General features: G+C 34.9%; 1 protein-coding gene across 1 annotated transcript in view; it reads right to left on the bottom strand.

Annotated features, from left to right (window-relative positions):
• PRKAA1 (protein kinase AMP-activated catalytic subunit alpha 1) overlaps window positions 1–20,941 on the bottom strand; it is a 70,827-nt gene that overhangs the window by 12,825 nt on the left and 37,061 nt on the right. The window contains exons 6-8 of the mRNA XM_074205924.1: window positions 19,768–19,992; window positions 1,276–1,762; window positions 313–439 (exon numbers count right to left, since the gene is read on the bottom strand). Coding sequence (XP_074062025.1) covers window positions 313–439; window positions 1,276–1,762; window positions 19,768–19,992 — 839 coding nt within the window. The remainder of the gene's footprint in view (window positions 1–312; window positions 440–1,275; window positions 1,763–19,767; window positions 19,993–20,941) is intronic.

Genomic DNA, 20,941 nt, shown 5'->3' with positions numbered 1-20,941 from the left:
CCTCAGGGTATTTATTTAACATGGTCAATAAAGTTTCCGTCTAAAAACAAAAATCTAACAAAAAATTCACACTGATGTCAAATTACAATTGGATATAAGATTCTACAGAAAAATACAGTTTTCATGTGACAAAATTATAAGATTTTTAATATAATCAAATATCACAGATGTTGAGATGATCAAAACAGAAAATTCCAAATCATATTCTCTTTTTGTTGCTATAAAAGAACCAAAACTTTAAGGCACAATAGATCTGCAAGTGACCACATTATTTGTTTTGATCTATATGCCCACATTATCTGAAAGACATACCATCAATGCTCCGGAAGTCCAGTAAGTAAGTTCTACTGTCCACCTGGTATAATTGTAGGCTCATTTTTGAGTATGTGCTTGTTACAGGATTCTTCCTCCGAACACGTAAATAATATGGGTTTACAACCTAGCATACCAAATGAAGAGGAAAAATTATCATATATACAATTCTTCATTAAGACAATTTGTATACTTTGTTTCACACAAAAAGTCCAAAAACTTGTACAATCTGTTGGGCATCAAAGTTCAACAGAAACTCCTTTCCTACCAATATAGAATTATATAAGTAAAGAGATAAAATTGATCATATCCTTTGACCTGTGGTTTTATTGTGAAGACACTAATAATAGAATAAAAATCAATTACATTAAAAAATACTTCAAACAACACTAATTACAGAACCATTGTGAATATCCTATATTGGGAAGGCAGCTGAATGGCACAGTGGATAGAGTACTGGGCCTAGAGTCTGGAAGTCTTGAATTTAAATCCTGCCTCAGACACTTAGTAGTTGACTTAAGGACTTTGAGCAAAGCTCTTAATCTCTGTGTTAATCTACTGGAGAAGTAAATGGCAAACTACTAGTATCTTTGCCAAGAAAATCCCATGGACAATATGGTGCATAGTATTATGAAGAGACAGACACAACTAAGTGACTGAACAACCACTATTGAGAACAGTTGTAAAAATGTACTCACTGAATGAAAGAAAAATTTATTGCACCAAGAGAAATAACCAATGTGAATACTAAAAAAAATATGAGGTATATGAAGTAATACAGCCAAGAAAAGGAAGCAGAACCAAAAGAAAATACACACTGCCTACAACTATGTACAAACAATAACAATATTCAGATACATATAAAGAATATTCATAAGGAGACAAAGAAATAAAAGGTATGATTTTTGTCACGATCCCTATATATTTTTAAATGAATCATAAATAGTTTAAAAATCCTCTCACCTTCCATTCATAATCCAGTTGTTTAATTGAGCGACAAACTTCTGCCATGATGTCATTTGGTCGACTTTGACTTCGAATTCCCAAATGCCATTTTGCTCTCCTCACACCTTGGTGTTTAGATTTTTGAGGATTTAATTCATCCAGTGTATGGCGTGACCTTGGTGTTTCAGCAACCAAGAATGGCACTCTTTCAGGATGTGGACGAGAAAAATGATGATCATCTAAAAAAGAATCTGGTGGACTTGTAGCCAAGTAGAAATCTTTGGCCTCATTCATTATTCTCCTATTATCTATTATGAGGTGATAAGCAACTGCCAAAGGGTCCTGGTGGTTTCTGCTGTACAGACAGCTGAGAACCTCTTCCTCTGTACATTCAAATTTTTCACATACTTCTTTTAAGGCTTCATCATCAATCATGGTTGAACTATATGATGGATCCTCAGGAAAGAGATACTTCGGAAGGTCTTGTTTAAACCACTCGTGTTCCCTGTAAGGAAAAGAATAAAAATCATAGGCTCAAAGATTCTGAGTAGTTTGCATGGTATACAATAACAACTTGGGACCATTTCAAACATAAAGGGTCATGCACAGACATATTGGTTTTTAGAGAGCAACTAATTTTTTAAAGCATATATTTCATAGAACATTGAAAAGAAAATGCTTCTTGTTTTTGGAATAGGAAAAATAGTGATTTTTGAACAGAAGTAGAAATGTACACAATTTAAATTATCTAAGAAAATTAAAATTCCCTTTTTTCTTTACAAAGAACCATAGCTAGAAACCAATCAGATACAAGGTGTGATGTCTGAATGATAAAGAAAAATATTATTCTTTTAAATGTTCATCTTAAAGAACTACTATTTTTAATTTTCAAAAGATAAAAACAAACCGATGCTAACAGCACTTTTTAAACATTTGCAAAGTGCTTATTTTATCTCATTTGAGTCTTAAGACTTGAAATAAGGAAGACTCACTAAGTAGTTGTGCAGTATCAGCTAAGTCACTTAACTGCCCTCAGTCTCAGTTTCCCAATCAGTAAAATGGGAATTAAAACTTACCTTCTAGAGTTGTGGGAGGATAAAAATAAAATAAAAAAAACAATTGTAAAGTGCTCTGCAACCTTTAAAGTAAAGATTTCTATATAATACTGATAAGTCATGGTTACTGGATCAGTCTTCTATATAAGTTACCTCTAGTCTGGGTCCCAAAAGTCACATTCTGCTTTTTGGGGCTTCAATGCTAGTTATTGTAACTCTGAGAAATACAAAAAACTCTCCTATCCCTATTTTTCTGATGATAAAACTGAGACTCCAAGAAGTTAAAGGAGACTTATCTGCCTGTGCACCCTGCCTAGTGAGAGTCTGGGATAAAATTTAAAAGAACTCTTTATTTTTTTTTTTTTTGCCATAGATTTCTGGTCTAAAGTTTTTGGAGAGGGAAAAGAATCATTTTCTAAGTATCACAGAAACTTTTTGCTTTTGTTTCATGTCCCTTCAGCACAATCCTATTCATCCCTCCCAACTCTGGGCAAAACTTTCCTCTATATTTTGATTTTTCCAAAGAAATATTTATTCTCACTTAGAAAGATAATAAGGTGGATGCTATCAGAGGAGACAAATGAGAAGGGGAAAGAAGAAAAATATCAAAGACCATTGAATATTCAGAAATATCCCCCAAACAAGATAATTTATGACAAACACTATTCTGAGCTTCAGAACTAACTGAATTATTGCAATAGTTTTCTAAAAGGTCTCCCTGCCTCACCCTACTCTATCCTTCATTCAGCTTCCAGAGTGATTTTGCTAAAACATATATCTAAATATGAAATCCAGTAGCTCCTTTTTACTTCCAAAACATACTATAAATCCCTCAGTTTGACCTTTAAAACTCTTCCTGCTTTTTCCTTCACAGTGATCCAGTTTCACTGATCTACTTGCTGTTCCTTAAACACAATATTCCATCTTCTGTTTCCATATTTTTACACCTGTTATACAAAATTCATGTTTGTACACATGACGGCAACAAAGAAGAACCAACATTTGGCAGTAATTATTTTCTGTATGCACTAAGTTTTTCAACACAGTCAAAAATAATGACACAGGGAGGCTATTGCTTAAATTTTATTTTGAAAACCACAAAGAAGTTTCCTATTCATTTATGACTCAATATTCCAGATACAATCAATCAATAAACACTTAAGAACATACTAGATGCCAGCTCTGTTCTTAGAGCTAGAGATATAAAGACAAAAAAAAAAAAAATAAAACTCACTACTCTTAAGATGGTTACATTTTATCATGGGATAAACATAAATACATGCAGAATAAATACAAAAGAAATAAAAGGCAGTAAGGGCCCTAGCAGTTGAGTGATAAGTAAAGTTTGTACAGAAGGTAGGTAGTATCTGAATTATATCTTGAAGAAAAGGTGATTCTATGAAGCAGAAGTGAGTAGACATGGGACCTACATGGGCCAATGAAACAAAGGCTTAGAGATCTGAGATGGAGCACATGTAGGAAAATCAGGACAACAGTTTAGCTGCCTGCGTGTGTGTGTGTGTGCACACGCGCGCCCATCCTTTAGGAGGGACAAGTTGTTACAAGGAGTAGAGTTCATGGAAAGGAGGGTGGAAAGATAGGAGGAAACCAGGGCATAAGATTTTACAGATTGGAGAGTTGCATTGCCCCCTCAAGGTTTTAGGGGACATTGCTGAGGGGTTGAAGCCATTTTTTAAACACCATCTGCTTAAGTCCTTACTGCTTGAGTTCCTCTCACTGTTAGCCTAAAACAAGTAGCAGTCCAGTTCTACTTAAACTTATTAATTAGTTTTTTAAAAGGGATATTTACTTCAAAAATACAGAAAAAACTAACATACAAATATTTTCCCTAAAACCTCAGGGATACAGTCTCCCTTAGATTATCTTGGTTTCTCTCTTAGCATAGTTTCTATACAACATTAATCCCACTAAATTCATATTTAGATGAGGCATGCTACTGGATCAGTCCTCTACCTAGTTACCATTACTCTGGGTCCTTTAGTCACATTCTGCTGTTTGGGACTTCAATGCTGGCAGTAAAATCTAGTATAGGTTTAGATTCCCAGAATTCCAGAAGCAAGCTTCTCCTGAAACTCATAAGATCAGGGTCTTTAGTAGCAAACAATGGTATAAATGGTGGTTAGCAGCAGTAAAAATCACATCTATTTTAAAATATAAAATACTAATATTAACAAACTCATATCTGTATAATCCTTTAGATTCTCAGACTAGACTAGACCCCCCCCAATAATCCCCTCAAAAAACTGTCAAAGTAAGTGAATTTGTCCACAGTACTCAAAGCTTCTCATTTACTGTAATTGATGGTTCCACTTATGGATGATGTGGTGCTAGCTGATAGAGCACCTATGTTTTGTTGGTGTTGTTAGACCAAAATTAGCACAAACAGCAGAGAATAGATCCATACTCTGACGCACCTCAGTTTCAGAGGCTGCATTGAGTGCACAATCATCTGCAAACTGAAGATCACGCATCAACACTCCTCCACAAGTTGAAGAATTTGCCATCAGTGCAGTAACTGATCTTGAGGCCTTGTTCAACCTTAGTGAAGGCGTTTGATAACATGACTGAAAATATCATGCTAAAAAGCATGGGAGCAAGGACACAGTCTTGTTTCACTCGATTGGTGACTGGGAAATCTTGAGAGCATCCTCCAATATCCAGAACCTGGGAATGCATGGTGCCATGAGATTGATGTACAGTACCAATTAACTTCTCTGGACAGCCACATTTTGACATAATTTTTCATAAGCTCTCATTGCTGATGGTATCAAAGGCCTTGGTCAGTTCTACAAATGTTGCATACAGATCTCTGTTCTCTTCTTGGCATTTTTCCTGGAGATGTCAGGCAGCAAACACCGTATCAGCTACTCCTTGACCCTTTCTGAAGTTACACTGGCTCTCAGGGAGGTGACCATCTTCCAAGTGAAGGATCAGCCTATTAAGGACTCTGGAGACAGTTAGGGGCACAGTGAATAGAGCACCAGCCCTGGAGTAAGGATGATCTGAGTTTAAATATGGCCTCAGATTTAATAACTGCCCAGCTCTCTGACCTTGGGCAGGTCATTTAACCCCATTGCCTTAAATAAATTTTTTTTTAAAAGGCCTCTAGCAAGAATCTTATGGTAGATGTAGGTTTCTAATAAAAGTCAAGATAGACCAAAATATATGAACCAAAGTCAATGCCTAACACATGATCTTGAGGTCCATTAGAGAAGTGGGACATGGCAACTACAATGAGCATTAATCATCTAGCACTACTTTCACTATGGGTTGAATATGTAAATAAAGAGTGAGATGAAGAGTTATACTAGGACAAGAAATTACTTTCAAAAAGCTAGAAGTGAAAGATTTGCCAGTAAAATGGTTGAGCAGGGGAGGTAAAACAGGCAGTAAGGAACTAAAAAGAACCTTAGAATTCAGCACTCAATACAAGAATTCCTGCTATACTAATGCTGACAAGTTGTCTATAACGGGTCCATAGCCTAATTTTTTAAAGCTGTATTGATGCTTTTTTTCACATACATCCTATGGCATATAAATCTCTATTTCTTCCCTTTATCCAAAGAGACCTCCTTTAAAACAAAGATTGAACAATATTTTCCAAAATTCACCAAAATTTAGTCCATGTTAACAGAAGAGGAAGTAGAACATTAAAATAACTATTTTAGCAAAAGAAACTAAATAAGTCATCCATAAGCTCTTGAACAAAAAAAATTCCCAGGACTTGATAGATTCACAAGTGAATTTTACCATACATTTAAAGAACAATTAATTCCAAGACTTGGAAATTTGGAAAAATATTTGGTAAAATTCCTACCAAATTCATTTTATGATACAACTATGGTGCTGATACGTTAATCCAGAAAAGCAAAAACAGAGAAAGAAAATTATAGAACAATCTCTTTAGTGAATATTAATGCAAAAATTTTCAATAAAATATTAGAAAAAAATTACAGTATATCACAAAGACTATGACCAGGTGGGAGATATATATATATATATACACATATATCAGGAATGCAGAGCTGGTTCAATATTTTTTAAAAAACCAAACTACTATTGGCACAATTGAATATATCAGTAACAAAAACAACAAAATAGATGCAGAAATAGCATTTGACAAAATACAAAACTCATTCCTATTAAAAACTTTTGAAAGCATAGGAAGCAATAGTATTTCTTAACATGAGAAGAAGTTTTATCTAAAATCAAGAGCAAGTCTTATCTTGTAATAGGGATAATAAACTTGAAACCTTTCCAAAAAGATTAAGAATGAAGCAAGGATGTCCATTATTACCACTACCATTCAATACTGTACTAGAAATGCTAGTTATAGCAATAAGAAAAAGCAATTGAAAGAATTAGAAAAGACAATGGGGAAAAAAATAATCATTCTACATGATGTTATACTTAGAGATGGTATAAAGAATCAACTAAACTAGTTCAACAACTTTAGCAAAGTTGCAGGACATAAAATAACTATATAAATCATTAGCATTTTTATATATAACCAACAAAGTCTAATAGCAAGAGTCAGAAGAAGAAATTCTAGGCAAAATAACAATAAACAATGTATAACACTTGGGATTCTACCTGCCAAGATAAACCCAGAAACTATATGAATACAATTATATTTTTCACAGTCAAATCTAAACAACTGGAAAAATAATAATTGCTCATGTATAGGGTGAACCAATATAATAAAAATGACAATTCTACCTAAATTACATTCACTGTCATTCTAACCAAACTAACAAAAAACTGCTTTATAAGAATTAGAAAAAAAAAGTAAAATTTTTCTAGAATAACAAAAATCAAGAATATCAAGGAAATAAACGGAAAAAATATGAAGGAAGATAGACTAGTTGTTCTAGATCTCAAACTATATTACAAAGTGGTGACCATTATTAAAATAATTACAAAGTAGTGACCTAGCACTGGTAAGAAATAGCATGGTAGATTAGTGGATTGGTAGGAAACAACCACGGTAATGTCATGTCTGATAAATGAAACTATGTCTTGGGGACAAGAACTATTTGACAAAACCATCAGAGAAAATTAGAAGGCAGTTTGGTCGAAACTAGGTATAGACCGACACCTCACATAATATACCATAAGGTAAAAATGGGCACATGATTTAAATATAAAGCATGATAAGCAAATTAGGGAAGCATGGAATAGTTTTTCTGTCAGCTCTATGGATAAGGGAATAAATTATGAAAAAAGATATAAAAAAGCATAATGAAATATAAAATGAATAATTTTGATTACATTAAATTAAATAAGTTTTTCACCAAACAAACCAATAAAGCCAAGATTTGAAGGAAAGCAGAAAACTGGGGGAAAAAAATTCTATATCTTTATCTATATCTCTGATAAAGGTCTCAATTCTCAAATTAAACTAAATTGAACTTTTAAGAGTATGAGACATTCTTCAGTTAATAGTCAAAGGAGATATATTTATATACATACAGTTTTCAGATGAAGAAATCAAAGCTATCTAAAGTCATATTAAAAACAAGTCCAAATCACTAAAACAACTACACACTCTACACCTATGACATTGTCTAATATGACTAAAACAGAAAATAACAAATGCTGGAGAGGATGTGAAAAACACACTGCTAGTGGAATTTGCAAACTGATCCAACCATTCTAGAAAGTATTTGGAATTATTCCCAAAGGGTTATAAAACTGTGCAACCCTCTGACCTGACAATACTATTGTACTAGTTCTGTATTCCAAGGTTTTTTTTTTTTAATAAAAGAAAGAAAATGATTGTATAAAAATATTTATAGCAGCTCTTTTTTTGTAGTAACAAAATACTAGAAATTGAGGGGATGTCCATCAAATGAGGAATGGCTGAATAAGTTGTTGTATGTGATAGTGATGGAATATTACTGGGCAATAAGAAATGATGAGCAGGATACTTTCCACAAAAAAAAAAAAACCCTGGACTTACATGAACTGATGAAAATATTGTACAATGACAAATTATGAATGACTTAATTTTTCTCAGCAATACAAAGAACCAAGAAAATGCTAAAAACCGTATTATGAAAAATGCTATACTCCTCCAGAGAAATGACTAATAAGGAAATATGTATACTGCTTGTCTTCTCAATGAAGGGAAGGAGCTCAGAAGAGAATTTTAAAGTTGATTGTAAATTTTAGAAAAAAAAGATTAAGACTTGTTTTTTACATATAAAAGGAAAAAAATTATACCATTTAAAAAAATTGTTCAAAACCAACTAACACATCTATTCCACATGATAGTATTTACAACATTCCATATGTATAGTCCCTTTTCCTACCTAATGAAAGAAAGGACCTGCATTTTCCCATCTCTTCTCTAGGACCTAGCATGGACATTACAATTACACAGTGTCCAGCGTTGTCTTATTGCTCTTTTTAGTTTTGTAGACATTGTGTGTGTGTGTGTGTATATACATATATATATATATATATATATATATATATATATATATATATATTTATATTGTTTTCTTTCACTCTGAACCAGCTTATCTAAGTTTCCCCATGTTTTCCTGAATGCTTCAAAATAATTGCTTCTTATAGGATAAAATTAACTCCATGACATTCTTATTCCACAATTTAACAATTCTACAACTGATAGGTACTAAAATATTTCTAGTTTTTTTTGTTTACTATAAAAGTGCTATAATGATTATTTTGGTATATGTGGGGTCTTTCCATGGGGTCTTTCTGACTGTCATCTTTAAGGCTGTGACCCAATAACATTTTTGAATCAAAATCTATTTTAGTCTTAATTTAAATAAACATAAATTCCTATTGTTTACCAGATTGCTAGACCAGTTCATAGCTCTACCAACAGTACAGGTAACACTTCCCTCCTAAGTGAGTATTTCTTATGTTAAACAAAATTACTCATGTAAACCTCTATCAGATTACTTGCTGTCATGGGAAGGGGAGGAAAAGAACGGAGGCAGAAAAATGTCTAACTCAAAAGCTTACAAAAAGATGAATGTTGAAATCTATCTTTGCATGCAATTGAAAAAATAAACTAAAAATAACAAACAAAAAATAAATGAAAATTTCTATCTTTGGTCATGTTTGCCAAATTGCTAGATATGAAATGAAACTTAAAGAGTTGTTTTAATTTGAATTTCTCATTATTAATGACTTGGAGTAATCTTTCATTTAATCATAATTTTTCAGTTCTTCTTTTGAGAACCATTTACTCCTATCTTTGACCACTGAACAATTATAGAACAATTGTTATCACATTAGTTAATTCCTTTTATATTTTTAATATCAGAACTTTATCAGAGATATTTAATGCATATTTTTTTTTACCAATTTACAATTTCCCTTATTTCAGCTGCATTGATTTTGTTTCTGGAGAACCTGTTTTGATTTCATGAAATAAAAATCTCCTATTTTACTTTTATGATCACCTCTATCCCTTGTTTAAGTATTCTCCATCCTTCTTAAATTTTAAAAGTGCTTCATTTGAGATTCTAAACCTTTTGTTTCTCCAAATGCATTTCATTACTTCATCTAGCTCTCTACAAAGTAAACCCTTGGAAATCTTATTGGTGTGTATATTAATTTACTTTGCATCATCATTTTAATTATATGGAACCAAGGAAGGCAGAGTGTGTGTGTGTATATATATATATATATATATATATATATATATATATATATATATATATATTGAAGCATTTTTTCTTCTGGACATTTTTATAATGGGGGAATTTGCTTTGTTAGAACAATATAGACTTCCGGCCAAGATGGCGGAGAGAAGACAGGCACAGTTCTAAAGTCTCCTGATCTCTTCCCCATCTATCACATGAAACAAACCTGTTAAAAGAAATCTGATCTAGAAAACCCAGAAAGAAAAGCCAGAAGAACAGCTACCTCAGGATTTGTCTCCCGCAGCAGCCTTGGACGAATCTGGGCAGGTGAGTCTGGGCTCCAAGGGAGGATCTGCCCCGGATCAGCCAGATTAACAGCTGAATTGGAACCGGGAGTCTGAGGGCCCAAGAGCAGACCTGCTGATCAGCGGTGGAGCTGGACTAAAGGGGCTTGGGTCTGCGGGGAAGCAGAAGCGCTGGTGTTGGTGCTGTCCCCCTGGAGCTCGGGGACCAGGCTGGGGGAAGTATTCCGGTACAGGAGAACAGCAGACACCATCCCTAGGCTTCTTGGGTCTGAGAAACTCTGAGGGCAAGCCTCCATTGCACAGAGGCTTCTCCTCAAACAAAGGCAAATTACTTCTGCCTCAGGCCCAGGTGTGTGAGCAAAAGAACCCGCCCAGCTGAGGAATGACCTCAGGCCAGGGTAAAGCCCACCATTGATTGAAGGCAAAAGAATTCAATAGTTCCAACTCCTGCCTTCCTGCAAAGGGAGAAGGCCTCCCAACCAAGGTCACAGACACCCCAGAGAGGGCAACCATCACTTCCTACTGGCCAGCCAGAGAAACTGCACTCAGGAAAGCCTTTAGCAATCCCAAGCCCAGGTAAACCAGCCCCGCCCCCAACTCAAGGTCTTAGCATAATGAAGAAGGGTCAGTGGAAAGGTGGATCCATAGAAAAATTCCTGGAAGGGAAAGACCCCAACTCAGAGAAACCTGGAACCTCTGAGGAGAATACAATCTGGTCTCCAGCACAGAAAGACTTCCTTGAAGAAATAAGGAAGGAGCTTAAAAATTTGGGGGAGACAATACCTTAGAAAGTACAATTGGACAAACACAAAAGGAGAATAAATCTCTCAGCTCATCAATTGGACAATTACAAAATGAGAACAATTCTCTCAGATCCTCAAACAAGCAAATGCAAAAAGAAATTAATTCTCTCAAAACCTCAATTGGTCAAATGGAAAGCTCTTTCAAAAGTAGAATTGACCAATTGGAAAAGGAGTTGCAAAAGGTTAATGAAGAAAACTCCTCCCCCCAAAAAAGAATGGAGTCTACAGAAACTAATGACTCCATGAGACAGCAAGAGTCAGTTAAACAAAATCAAAAAATAGAAAAAAATAGAAGCAAATGTAAACTACCTCATCAACAAAACCACTGACCTTGAGAATAGATTGAGGAGGGGCAACCTGAAAATTATAGGACTTCCTGAAAACATTGAAGAAAAAAAAAGCCTGGACTTAATATTACAGGATCTAGTGATGGAAAACTGCCCTGATATCATGGAATCGGAGGGCAAAGTAGTTATCAAAGAGTACATCGATCCCCACCAGAAAAAGATCCTAAAATGAAAACACCAAGGAATGTTGTGGCCAAACTTCAGAACTATCAGATAAAAGAGAAAATCCTGCAAGCAGCCAGAAAGAAACAATTTAAATATCAAGGAGCCACAGTAAGGATCATGCAGGACCTGGCTGCATCAACTTTAAGGGATCGAAGGGCCTGGAACGAGATATTTCGAAGAGCACAGGAGCTTGGAATGCAGCCAAGAATCTACTTTCCTGCAAAGGTGAGCCTTCTCTTCCAGGGAAAAAGATGGACATTTAACGAAATGGAAGAATTGCAAAAATTTCTGATGAAAAGAACAATATAATATTTTTAAAAGCTTTTATTTTTCTTCCCTTCTCATAGCGTAGAGGAGGGAGAAAAAGAATGTAGAACTGAAAATAAAATGAAACTGAATGAAAATAATTAGAGTGGCCCAAACAGAAACAATATCCTTCCAATTATTTTATTTCTGTAAAGAACAGATCCTGCCCAGATCATTTATGTATCCACTGGTGGAATTGGCGGAAGAGAACAATTCATTCCAAAAAGCCATGAAGGCAGCTGAAGCTGGTGCAGTGGAGTGCTTAGAGCTCAGTTAGAAATCGAAGATGCAAGGTCATCCTCTGCATCTAGAGCCATTCCCAGTTGCCTTGACTCTGTCTTGCTATGATGGTCAAGATAATTTCGGAAGAGAGAGTGAGGCAGATGACTTTGTGCAACTCTGCCTCACTTAAATCTAATTTATGCAAGCAACAAAAGACATTACTCATAACCACTCCTCAAAGTCCTGTGGGGACAGGCAAGTACGAATACACTGGGCACTGTAAGTCACAACCCTGCACACAGAGGGACTAAGCCATAGGGTCATTCCCTCAACTGACACAGCAGTATGTTCTTTAAAGGATCACACTGCTTACCTCCTGATGTGAGAAAGGGGGTAGTAAAGGTGCCCTAAAACTGTCTGCTTACTCAACCATGCATGGCCTGATTACCTCAGCAGGCAGTACCATAGTACAGTTGAGACACAAAAAAATCTATGAAAACTTCTTCAAAGAAGATTCCACTCAACATCAGTGCATGGAACATGCTTATGTTCATAGACAACACAAGATCCAACAGTCCTAAAAGATGAACAGCTCTTGTTTCCAGAAAACTCAGCAGGAATGGTATCCAAATAGCAGCTATGAGTGAAACAAGGCCGACAAATGAAGCCAGCTTACTGAAGTTTTTTTTCTGAAATGGCTGCAGTGAAGGGGAATACCATGAAGCTGGAGTAGGCTTTGCAACAAAACTAATCTAGTCAACAAGCTTGTATGCCTACCAAAAGGAGTGAAGGACAGGTTCATGACAATGAGACTGTCACTTCTAGGAAAACACCATGTCAAACTCATCAGTGCCTATGCTCCCAACATGACAAATACTGAAGAAGTTAAAAGAAAAATTTTATGAAGACCTGGAGACCCTTATCATCAGTGTACCCAAAGAGATCAAGCTTATCAATTTGGGTGACTTTAATGCTAGAGTAGGCTCAGATGACCAAACATGAAAGGGAGTCTTTGTGGGGGAATGGAGTTGATAACAGGAATGGTCACCTACTCCTGAAGACTTGCACATCACGTGATCTTCTCACAAACAATGTACCCTCGTAGTAAACATTGGTATCAATTACACTATATGATTATAAGGAGAAGAGACAGACAGGATTAGAGAGTGACAAAGACAATGTGTAGTGAAGAGTGATCACAAACTCAACTTCTCTAAGCTAAATATTCACATTCAACCAAAATGGTAGCCCCAAGGCAAAATGACTACTAGAAGAATTAATGTCAAGAGATTAGTGTCTCTCTGAGCAGGAACAGTTTGTTGCTAACTTGGAGGGAAAACTAAGCCAACACACAGTTGGCAACAGTGGAGCAGAAAAGGTATGGGCAGATTTTAGGGATCTGGTATATAGCACTGCATTTGCTCATCTGGGCCAGAACACTCGCAAACACCAAGACTGGTTTGATGAAAATGAGGGGGAAATACCAAAGTTGCTAAATAAAAAAATCAAGAACTCCACAGGGTTTACCAACAACATAGTTCATCCATTTCTAAGAAGGCAGCATTTAATTCCATCAAAAGTAAAGTCCAAGTAAAGCTTAAGAGAGATGCAGGACTCTTGGCTCAGTAATAAGGCAGATGAAATTCAATTTTATGCAGACAGTAACAAACGAATGCTTTTACCATGCCTTGAAGGCTATTTATGGACCAAAGACCTATAGTACATCTCAACTACTCAGTATTGAGGGAGCCACATTGAGAGATGGGTTGAACACTTAATGTCCTTAGCAGACCATCATCAATCAATGTAGAAGTCTTTGCCCATTTATCTTAAGTTGAAGTCAGTCAGTCCCTAGCTGAAGTTCCAACTGAAGAAGAGGTTTTAAATGCCATTAGACTCCTTACAAGTGACAAAGCACCTGGTGTTGATTCTATTCCAGTTGAGAGCTGCAAAGTAGGGGATCCATTGTTCATCTAAAAACAGACTGAAATTTTCCAGGTAATATAGTATGAAGAGGTTATCCCCTAAGAATTCAAGAATACTTCCATTGTCCATCTCTATAAAGGTAAAAGGAATAGATTGTCTTGTGACAATCACAAAAGTATTTCTCTTTTAGTCACTGCTGGTAAGTTTCTTGACAGAGTTCTTCTCAATAGGTTGATCCTTCATCTGGAAAATGGTCACCTCCCTGAGAGCTAATGTGGCTTCAGAAAGGGTCAAGGAGTCAATATGGTGTTTGTTGCCTGACATCTCCTGGAAAAATGCCAGAAAGAGAACAGAGGTCTGTATACATCATTTACAGACCTGACCAAGGCCTTTGATACCATCAGTCTTGAGGATTTATGGGAAACTATGTCAAAATTTGGCTGTCCAGAGAAGTTCATCAGTGTTGTATGTCACTTTCTCAACAGCATGCATGTCTGGATTCTGGATATTGGATGATGCTTTCAAGATTTCTTAGTTACCAATGGAGTAAAACAAGAATGTATTCTTGCTTCCATGCTTTTTAGCATGTTTTTAACCATGTTATCAAATGTGTTCACTGAGGATGAGCCCATGGGTCTCAAGATCAGCTACTACAAATTCTTCAACTTGGAGAAAAGGTTATAAGCCAAGACCAAAATAGAGGTAATATTGATGCATGATATTCTGTTTGCAGACAATTGCACACTCAATGCAGCCTCTGAAGCTTACATGCAACACAGTATGGATCATTTCTCTGCTGCTTGTGCTAATTTTGGTCTAACAAAGAAAACACAAGTGCTCCATCAGCCAGTACCACACCATCCATATGATTTCAGCAAATGGAGAAGTTTTGAGTGGTGTTCATTTACCTTGGCAGTGTCCTTTCCAAGGAGGTTCACATTGACAATGAGACTGACACACACATTGTCAGAGCCAGCTCAATATTTGGGGAACTCCGAGAAAGAAAGTGTGGAGAGAAGAGGTATTAAGACTGAATAACTGAAGGTCTACAAAGCCATTGCACTGATCTCATTGCTATATACCTGTGAGACCTGGACAGTTTACCAGTGCCATGTCAGGAAACTAAATCGCTTCCATTTAAATTGTCTTGGGAAGATTCTGAAGATCACCTGGCAGGAGAAGATACCAGACACTGATCCTTTCTCACTAGCATTCCAAGTACAATGATGATGGGCTGCACATGATGTTAGATTGCAAGATGTACACTTGCCAAAAAAAAACTATTTTATGGAGAACTCACACAGATTAAGCACTCACAACAGGGTCAGAAGAAGCAATACCAAGACACCCTGAAGTTCTCATTGGGGAAATTTAAAACTGACTGTATAGCATGGGAGACACAGGTACAGGACCACTCAGCATGTCATGCTTTCCTGAGCAAGGCAGAATTGAAGCAAATCATGACATCCATAAGTTTAAGGTACCCACCCCAGGTGTTCACATGGTTTGTTTATGCCCAACCTGTAGTAAAGCATTCCCAGCTCATATTAGTCTGATCTGCCACAGTCAGACACACTGTAATTTGTCTCAAATGTAGTGATGTAATTTTTATCTTTTTCAATAAAAAAAGGACAAGAACCAAATGTTTTGAATGATATTTCTGTATTTCTTTCTACTCTTTGTTATTGTATTGTTTATGTTATATAGAAACATTGATGCTATATTTGGGTTTTATATGTTGCTACTTACCTAAAGTAGTGTCTCAATTCACTGATTTTGGGGGGTTTATAAGTAATTCATTTTAATCTGCAAATATGGTTTTATCTCCTTTGTGCTGATATTTATGCCTTCAATTTCTTCCTCTTGTATTACAAGCATTTCTAGTAAAAACACAGTGGTAAGAAAGAACATCCTTGCTTTGCTCCTGTATTTATAAGGAAATTTTCTAGTATTTTTTCCTTTGAAAATTTTATTAGCTTCTAATTTTAAGCATACTTTACAGATCATATTTAAAATGGTCCCGTTATGTCTATGTGTCAGAGCATTTTACCATAAAAGTGTTGTACTTTTTCCATATGATTTTTCCTGACTTTATTAACATAATTATGCAAATTAGGAATGGTATAGTTTTGATTGAGTTTTTTTTAAATGATGATGTTATTTTTCACAGGCTCTATGACTCCAATTCTAACAATATTTACTACAACATACGCCTTAATGGGAAAGCATTAGATCTAGTCCATGGAATATTAATGAAGTGCTTCCTCCTCTTCTCCTGATTCTTTAGGATCCCCTTAAATCTTTCCTGCCTTAAATCCATCCTCTTTCTTCCTTCACCCCTCAATCCAATTTTTTTTTCTTTAAACCATAATCTACAAACATAATAACTGTTTCATTACTTAGGTCATTTATAAATATTACTATTTTCTTATATTTTTCTTATTTGAAAGGTTTCTAATATGAATGTTTTGCTGCCTTTGCTGTTTTAGAATATCTCCTTAAATGTATCTTTTTTTTTTCCTCCTGAATGTTCATCATTTTTCATTAGTGATTACATTCAGTTTTGCAGGTTATGATATTTTTGCAATTTAAGCTACTTTTTTGAAGGGGAAAAGGAAGGAAAAGAATATTCTATTTCATTTTTTCTCTCCAATTTCTCAAAGCCATAAAGCAATCTTGGGTTATGTGAATTCAAAGTCTTTATATGGGGGAAGCTAGGTGGTGGTGTGAATAGAGCACCAGTCCTGGACTCAAGAGAACCTAAGTTCAAATCCAACCTCAGACACTTAATTACCTAGCTGTGTGACCCTTGGCAAGTCACTTAACCCCACTGCCTTGCAAAAACCTAAAAAAAATAAAATATTCCTCCAAAGTCTTTAATAGCAGATGACTTAAACATTTGTAAAAAGTTCTTAGCACAATGTTGATACATAGTAGGAACTTTATAAAAGCTAATTTTCTTTCTTTCTTTTCCTTTTTTTCCTTCTAGTTGCTTGTTATTGTGTACTGTAATTTTGAGATTCAACTATTAATATACCCCAGAATTTTAAGCTTGGAACTTTCTCTGGCAAGGATTTATGGAGCTTATTGACAAATACAGGATGTTCAAAAGTTCTGGATACTTTCCTTAATATATCATTAAAAATTTTTTTAATTAAAAATTAATTTTAAAAAATTATGCTATTCTTCTGGGAGACCTCTAATGCTCAATTCAGCACAGCACATTTTTTATTCAAGACAGGACTATTTTGCTTCCTCAGAATTCATATGTTCTGCATTTTTTTCCTGCCAAATTTTCTTTTACTTCTGTTTTATTTAGTCCCAAATCTGTCGTTTTCATTTCAAAGTTAACCATTCTTCATCATAACATTTTCTAAATTGATTACACTGTTGACTATTTTCATTACTTCTGCTTTGAGAGCTCTGTTTACTGACCTAAGTTCTATCTTAATATCTTCTTTAATGATATTTTTGAACCATTCTAGAGTTTCTTACTATTCTTATTTGTTCCAAAATCCTCAGAGAACTTACAGAATTATTTTGCATTTAGGATTTCTAGTTTATTTTATCTCACAGCATAATATCTTTTCCATGTAGTTTGGTCTTTTAAAAATTTTTATTTCCTTTTTTCTTCTACCTTTCTGAATCCCATTGCTCACTTAGAAGCTAGATGTATGGGTCTTCAACCTTCTATAATTCTTTACTCTTGTTCCCTTAGAAACTTTTCTCTAGCTGAATTCTACTCTTGGTCACTATTTCCTCTATGAAAACTTCCCATATATATTTTCTTAAGTTGGGCATCCTAGTCTTCCTAAACTGAAGAGAAGTGGTGCTTTCATCTTCTTAGTTAAAGAAATGATCCTATCTTTAGTGGTTATTCTTTGGAAAAATTCATGATTGAGAACCCCTGATTCTAAAGTAAATATTGGTTTCAATTTATTATAAACCATTTTAAAAACTTAAACTCCAATCCTATTTAAGTCGTACTTTTAGAATGATATATCCAAATTTGAGGAGACTCTTACAACAGACTACAACCATTTCTTTCTTTACATTTCTTTTTAGTGTCTGAACATAAATGACAGAAGCATGTTAGTTATTGAAGGGTATTACTCTAATGTCTTCAGTTCACCAGTAGGATACAGAATATAGCATTAAGTAGTTCAGAATCCAACAGTCTTACCCAATCTCAAAAAGTATTAATTTCTCCAGAAAATATATTATATATATATATATATATATATATATATATATATATATATACACACACATTCAAATATTTTGAAAAACTCTAAAGAAAAAAGTTAAATTCTGGCATAAAAGTTATTAGAAACATTTTGATGCCTATTTATACAGGGCTAGACAAAAAAGTAGATCAATCATACAAAGATAGTGAAGGAACAGATGGGTAATGCAACATTAGCCAAAGAAAAAGAAAGCTTCCAGTCCCCTGAATAGATCCTATGCAGAGGTTCTCTGGGAAAACATTGACAGGAAAAGAAGGTGTGTGGGAGTTGAGATCTGCATCAGCAGAAATCATGAATCCATCCCCCCCCCAAATCAAGGATCCACTAAAGCACTAAAAGAAATGTTCTATAAAGTAGGTAACACTTTTTAACATATAAAGATGCATTCAATTTTATATTCTGAATCTTGTGCATCCAAGACTATATATATAAATATGTCCCTGGTTTCAAAAATCATTCTAATTTACATCACATTTTTATTGCAATGTTTGACTGAAGATAAAAACCTAGAGACTCTCTTCCACCTTCCCATCAATTTGTAAAAGAATCAAAGAATTTTAGAACTAAAGGGTAGATTTGGTGAGGGTCCATGCTGAGTTCCTGTCATGTCAAAAGGGCTAAGAGTCACAAACAGTATCTTACAGAAATGTGTCTCTACTTATATGAAGCAGCAACAGCTGCAAAACCCTGAGAATGATGTTGAGAGGTTCAGAAGGAAAAAAAAGAAGAGTTGCTATTCAGAAAAGTCAGGAGAAGCAGACCCAAAATACTGACAAACCTCATGAGGAATAGAAAAGTTTGGAGCAAGAAAACATCGTACTTTAAAGAAATCTGGAAGCTGAGAGAGGAGTGAAGTTCTAAATGACAATTATGTCCCTCACAGAACTACTCAATAAACTTTGTACCCTTATAAGTCTCTGGAATGACCTCATCACCAAATGCCTGCCAAAATTAGACCCAAAGACTCTCCTTCACCACAAAGTGAGGAAGAAAGCATAGCTATTTTCATACCAGGAATGAGAGGCTTTCTAATGTACAGCTTCATGCACCAAGTGGTAATGTGAAATTTTCACCCATCTCCTAATTATCTGAATACTCAAGGATCAATCCTTTAATCCTTTAATCCTACTTCTTGTCTATTTGGATATCATAGTAGAATTTAACTATCAACTCAAGATACTCTCCTCAATTCCAATTAAGAATTTAGGTAATAAAAAAACTTATTTTTTCTCTCTTAAAAAAAGATATTATGACAGCTAGGTGGCACAGTGGATAGAGCACAGACCCTGGAGTCAGGAGTACTTGAGTTCAAATCCGGCCTCAGACACTTAATAATTGCCTAGCTATGTGACCTTGGGAAATTCACTTAACACCATTGCCTTAAAAACAAGATACTGATAGTACTTACCAGTAAAATATAACCAATGAATTCAAAATTAGTTTGTAAGAACTTGTAAACCCGTTAAGGAAATACAAATGCTATTTTTTTACCTGATGTCTTTGATTGTGGCTCTCTTCATGGGATCCACCTGCAGCATATGCTTCAGAAGGCTAATTACAGAAGGATTCAAGTACTGAGGGGTATAAAAGATCCCATCACATATCTTCTTAAAAAGGGTTGGCACATGATCATCATCAAATGGAAGGGTGCCACATAATAAAGCATACAGAATAACACCACTGCTCCAAATATCTACCTCTGGACCTGCATACAACCTGGAAAAAACATGCCATTAAATAATAGAGAATTTGGTATGTTTATTATATTAAAAAGAATTAATCATAATTTAAATTTGCACTGTATGGAAAAAAATAACATTAGTCAGAAAATGGTTTTCATAATCACACCAAATAAAAGAACATAATTACTATCAGTATTCTCAATTTACAAATTTTAAAAACTGTTCATATTATCTTGTTCTCTTCACCTAGCTTCATTCTGACAAGTGTCTTAAACCTGAAGCAAATTATTTCTAACAGCATTGTTTTCATTTAAAATTAGTGAACTGAGAGCACCAAAGTGCACCTGTCAACAACTAAATGTCATTAGTGATACATCCTAAGTAAAGAATGTGCTTGAATTTTTTTTAATTCATGATAACCATAATCTCACTTAAATACCCTTGTCACCAAAACACAAAGTTCCAGGCCAACCTGACCAGAATTAATAATAATGATAAGCACTCACAAAGCGCTTTATGGTTTTTAAAAAGTTTCACAAATATTATCTCATTTTATCTTCACACCCATCCTGGGGAGATAGGTGTGATGATCATCCCCATCTTCCAGATTACAAGATTAATGGAGTTGTCTGTTCTAAATAACTAAAACCAAACTAGCATAGAAAAGGACTGAATATAAGAATTGGGCATCACAGACATGACTTTCTAACCATCTGAGCTAAGTAGTCACAAATTAAGATCAATATATTATATCTTGTTATGAATATTAACTTACTAGCATAGTAGGGGTTTAATAAACACATGGTGAATTCACTATTACTAAATTATTAAATCAGTCGTTTTACCACTTTCTATTTCCTAAGTCTTTCCCCCCCAAGAGTAATGCATTATTTACATTGTGGAAGGGTTTCTTTTAATTACTCTGTTTATCAAAATATTCTTTCACAAAGTTAAAAGGTTTTTAAAATGTTGCCAATCATAAC

The sequence above is a fragment of the Macrotis lagotis genome, chromosome X (genome assembly GCF_037893015.1).
Source record: "Macrotis lagotis isolate mMagLag1 chromosome X, bilby.v1.9.chrom.fasta, whole genome shotgun sequence".
Taxonomy (NCBI): Eukaryota; Metazoa; Chordata; class Mammalia; order Peramelemorphia; family Peramelidae; genus Macrotis; species Macrotis lagotis.
This window is presented reverse-complemented; position numbering and strand designations above follow the sequence as displayed.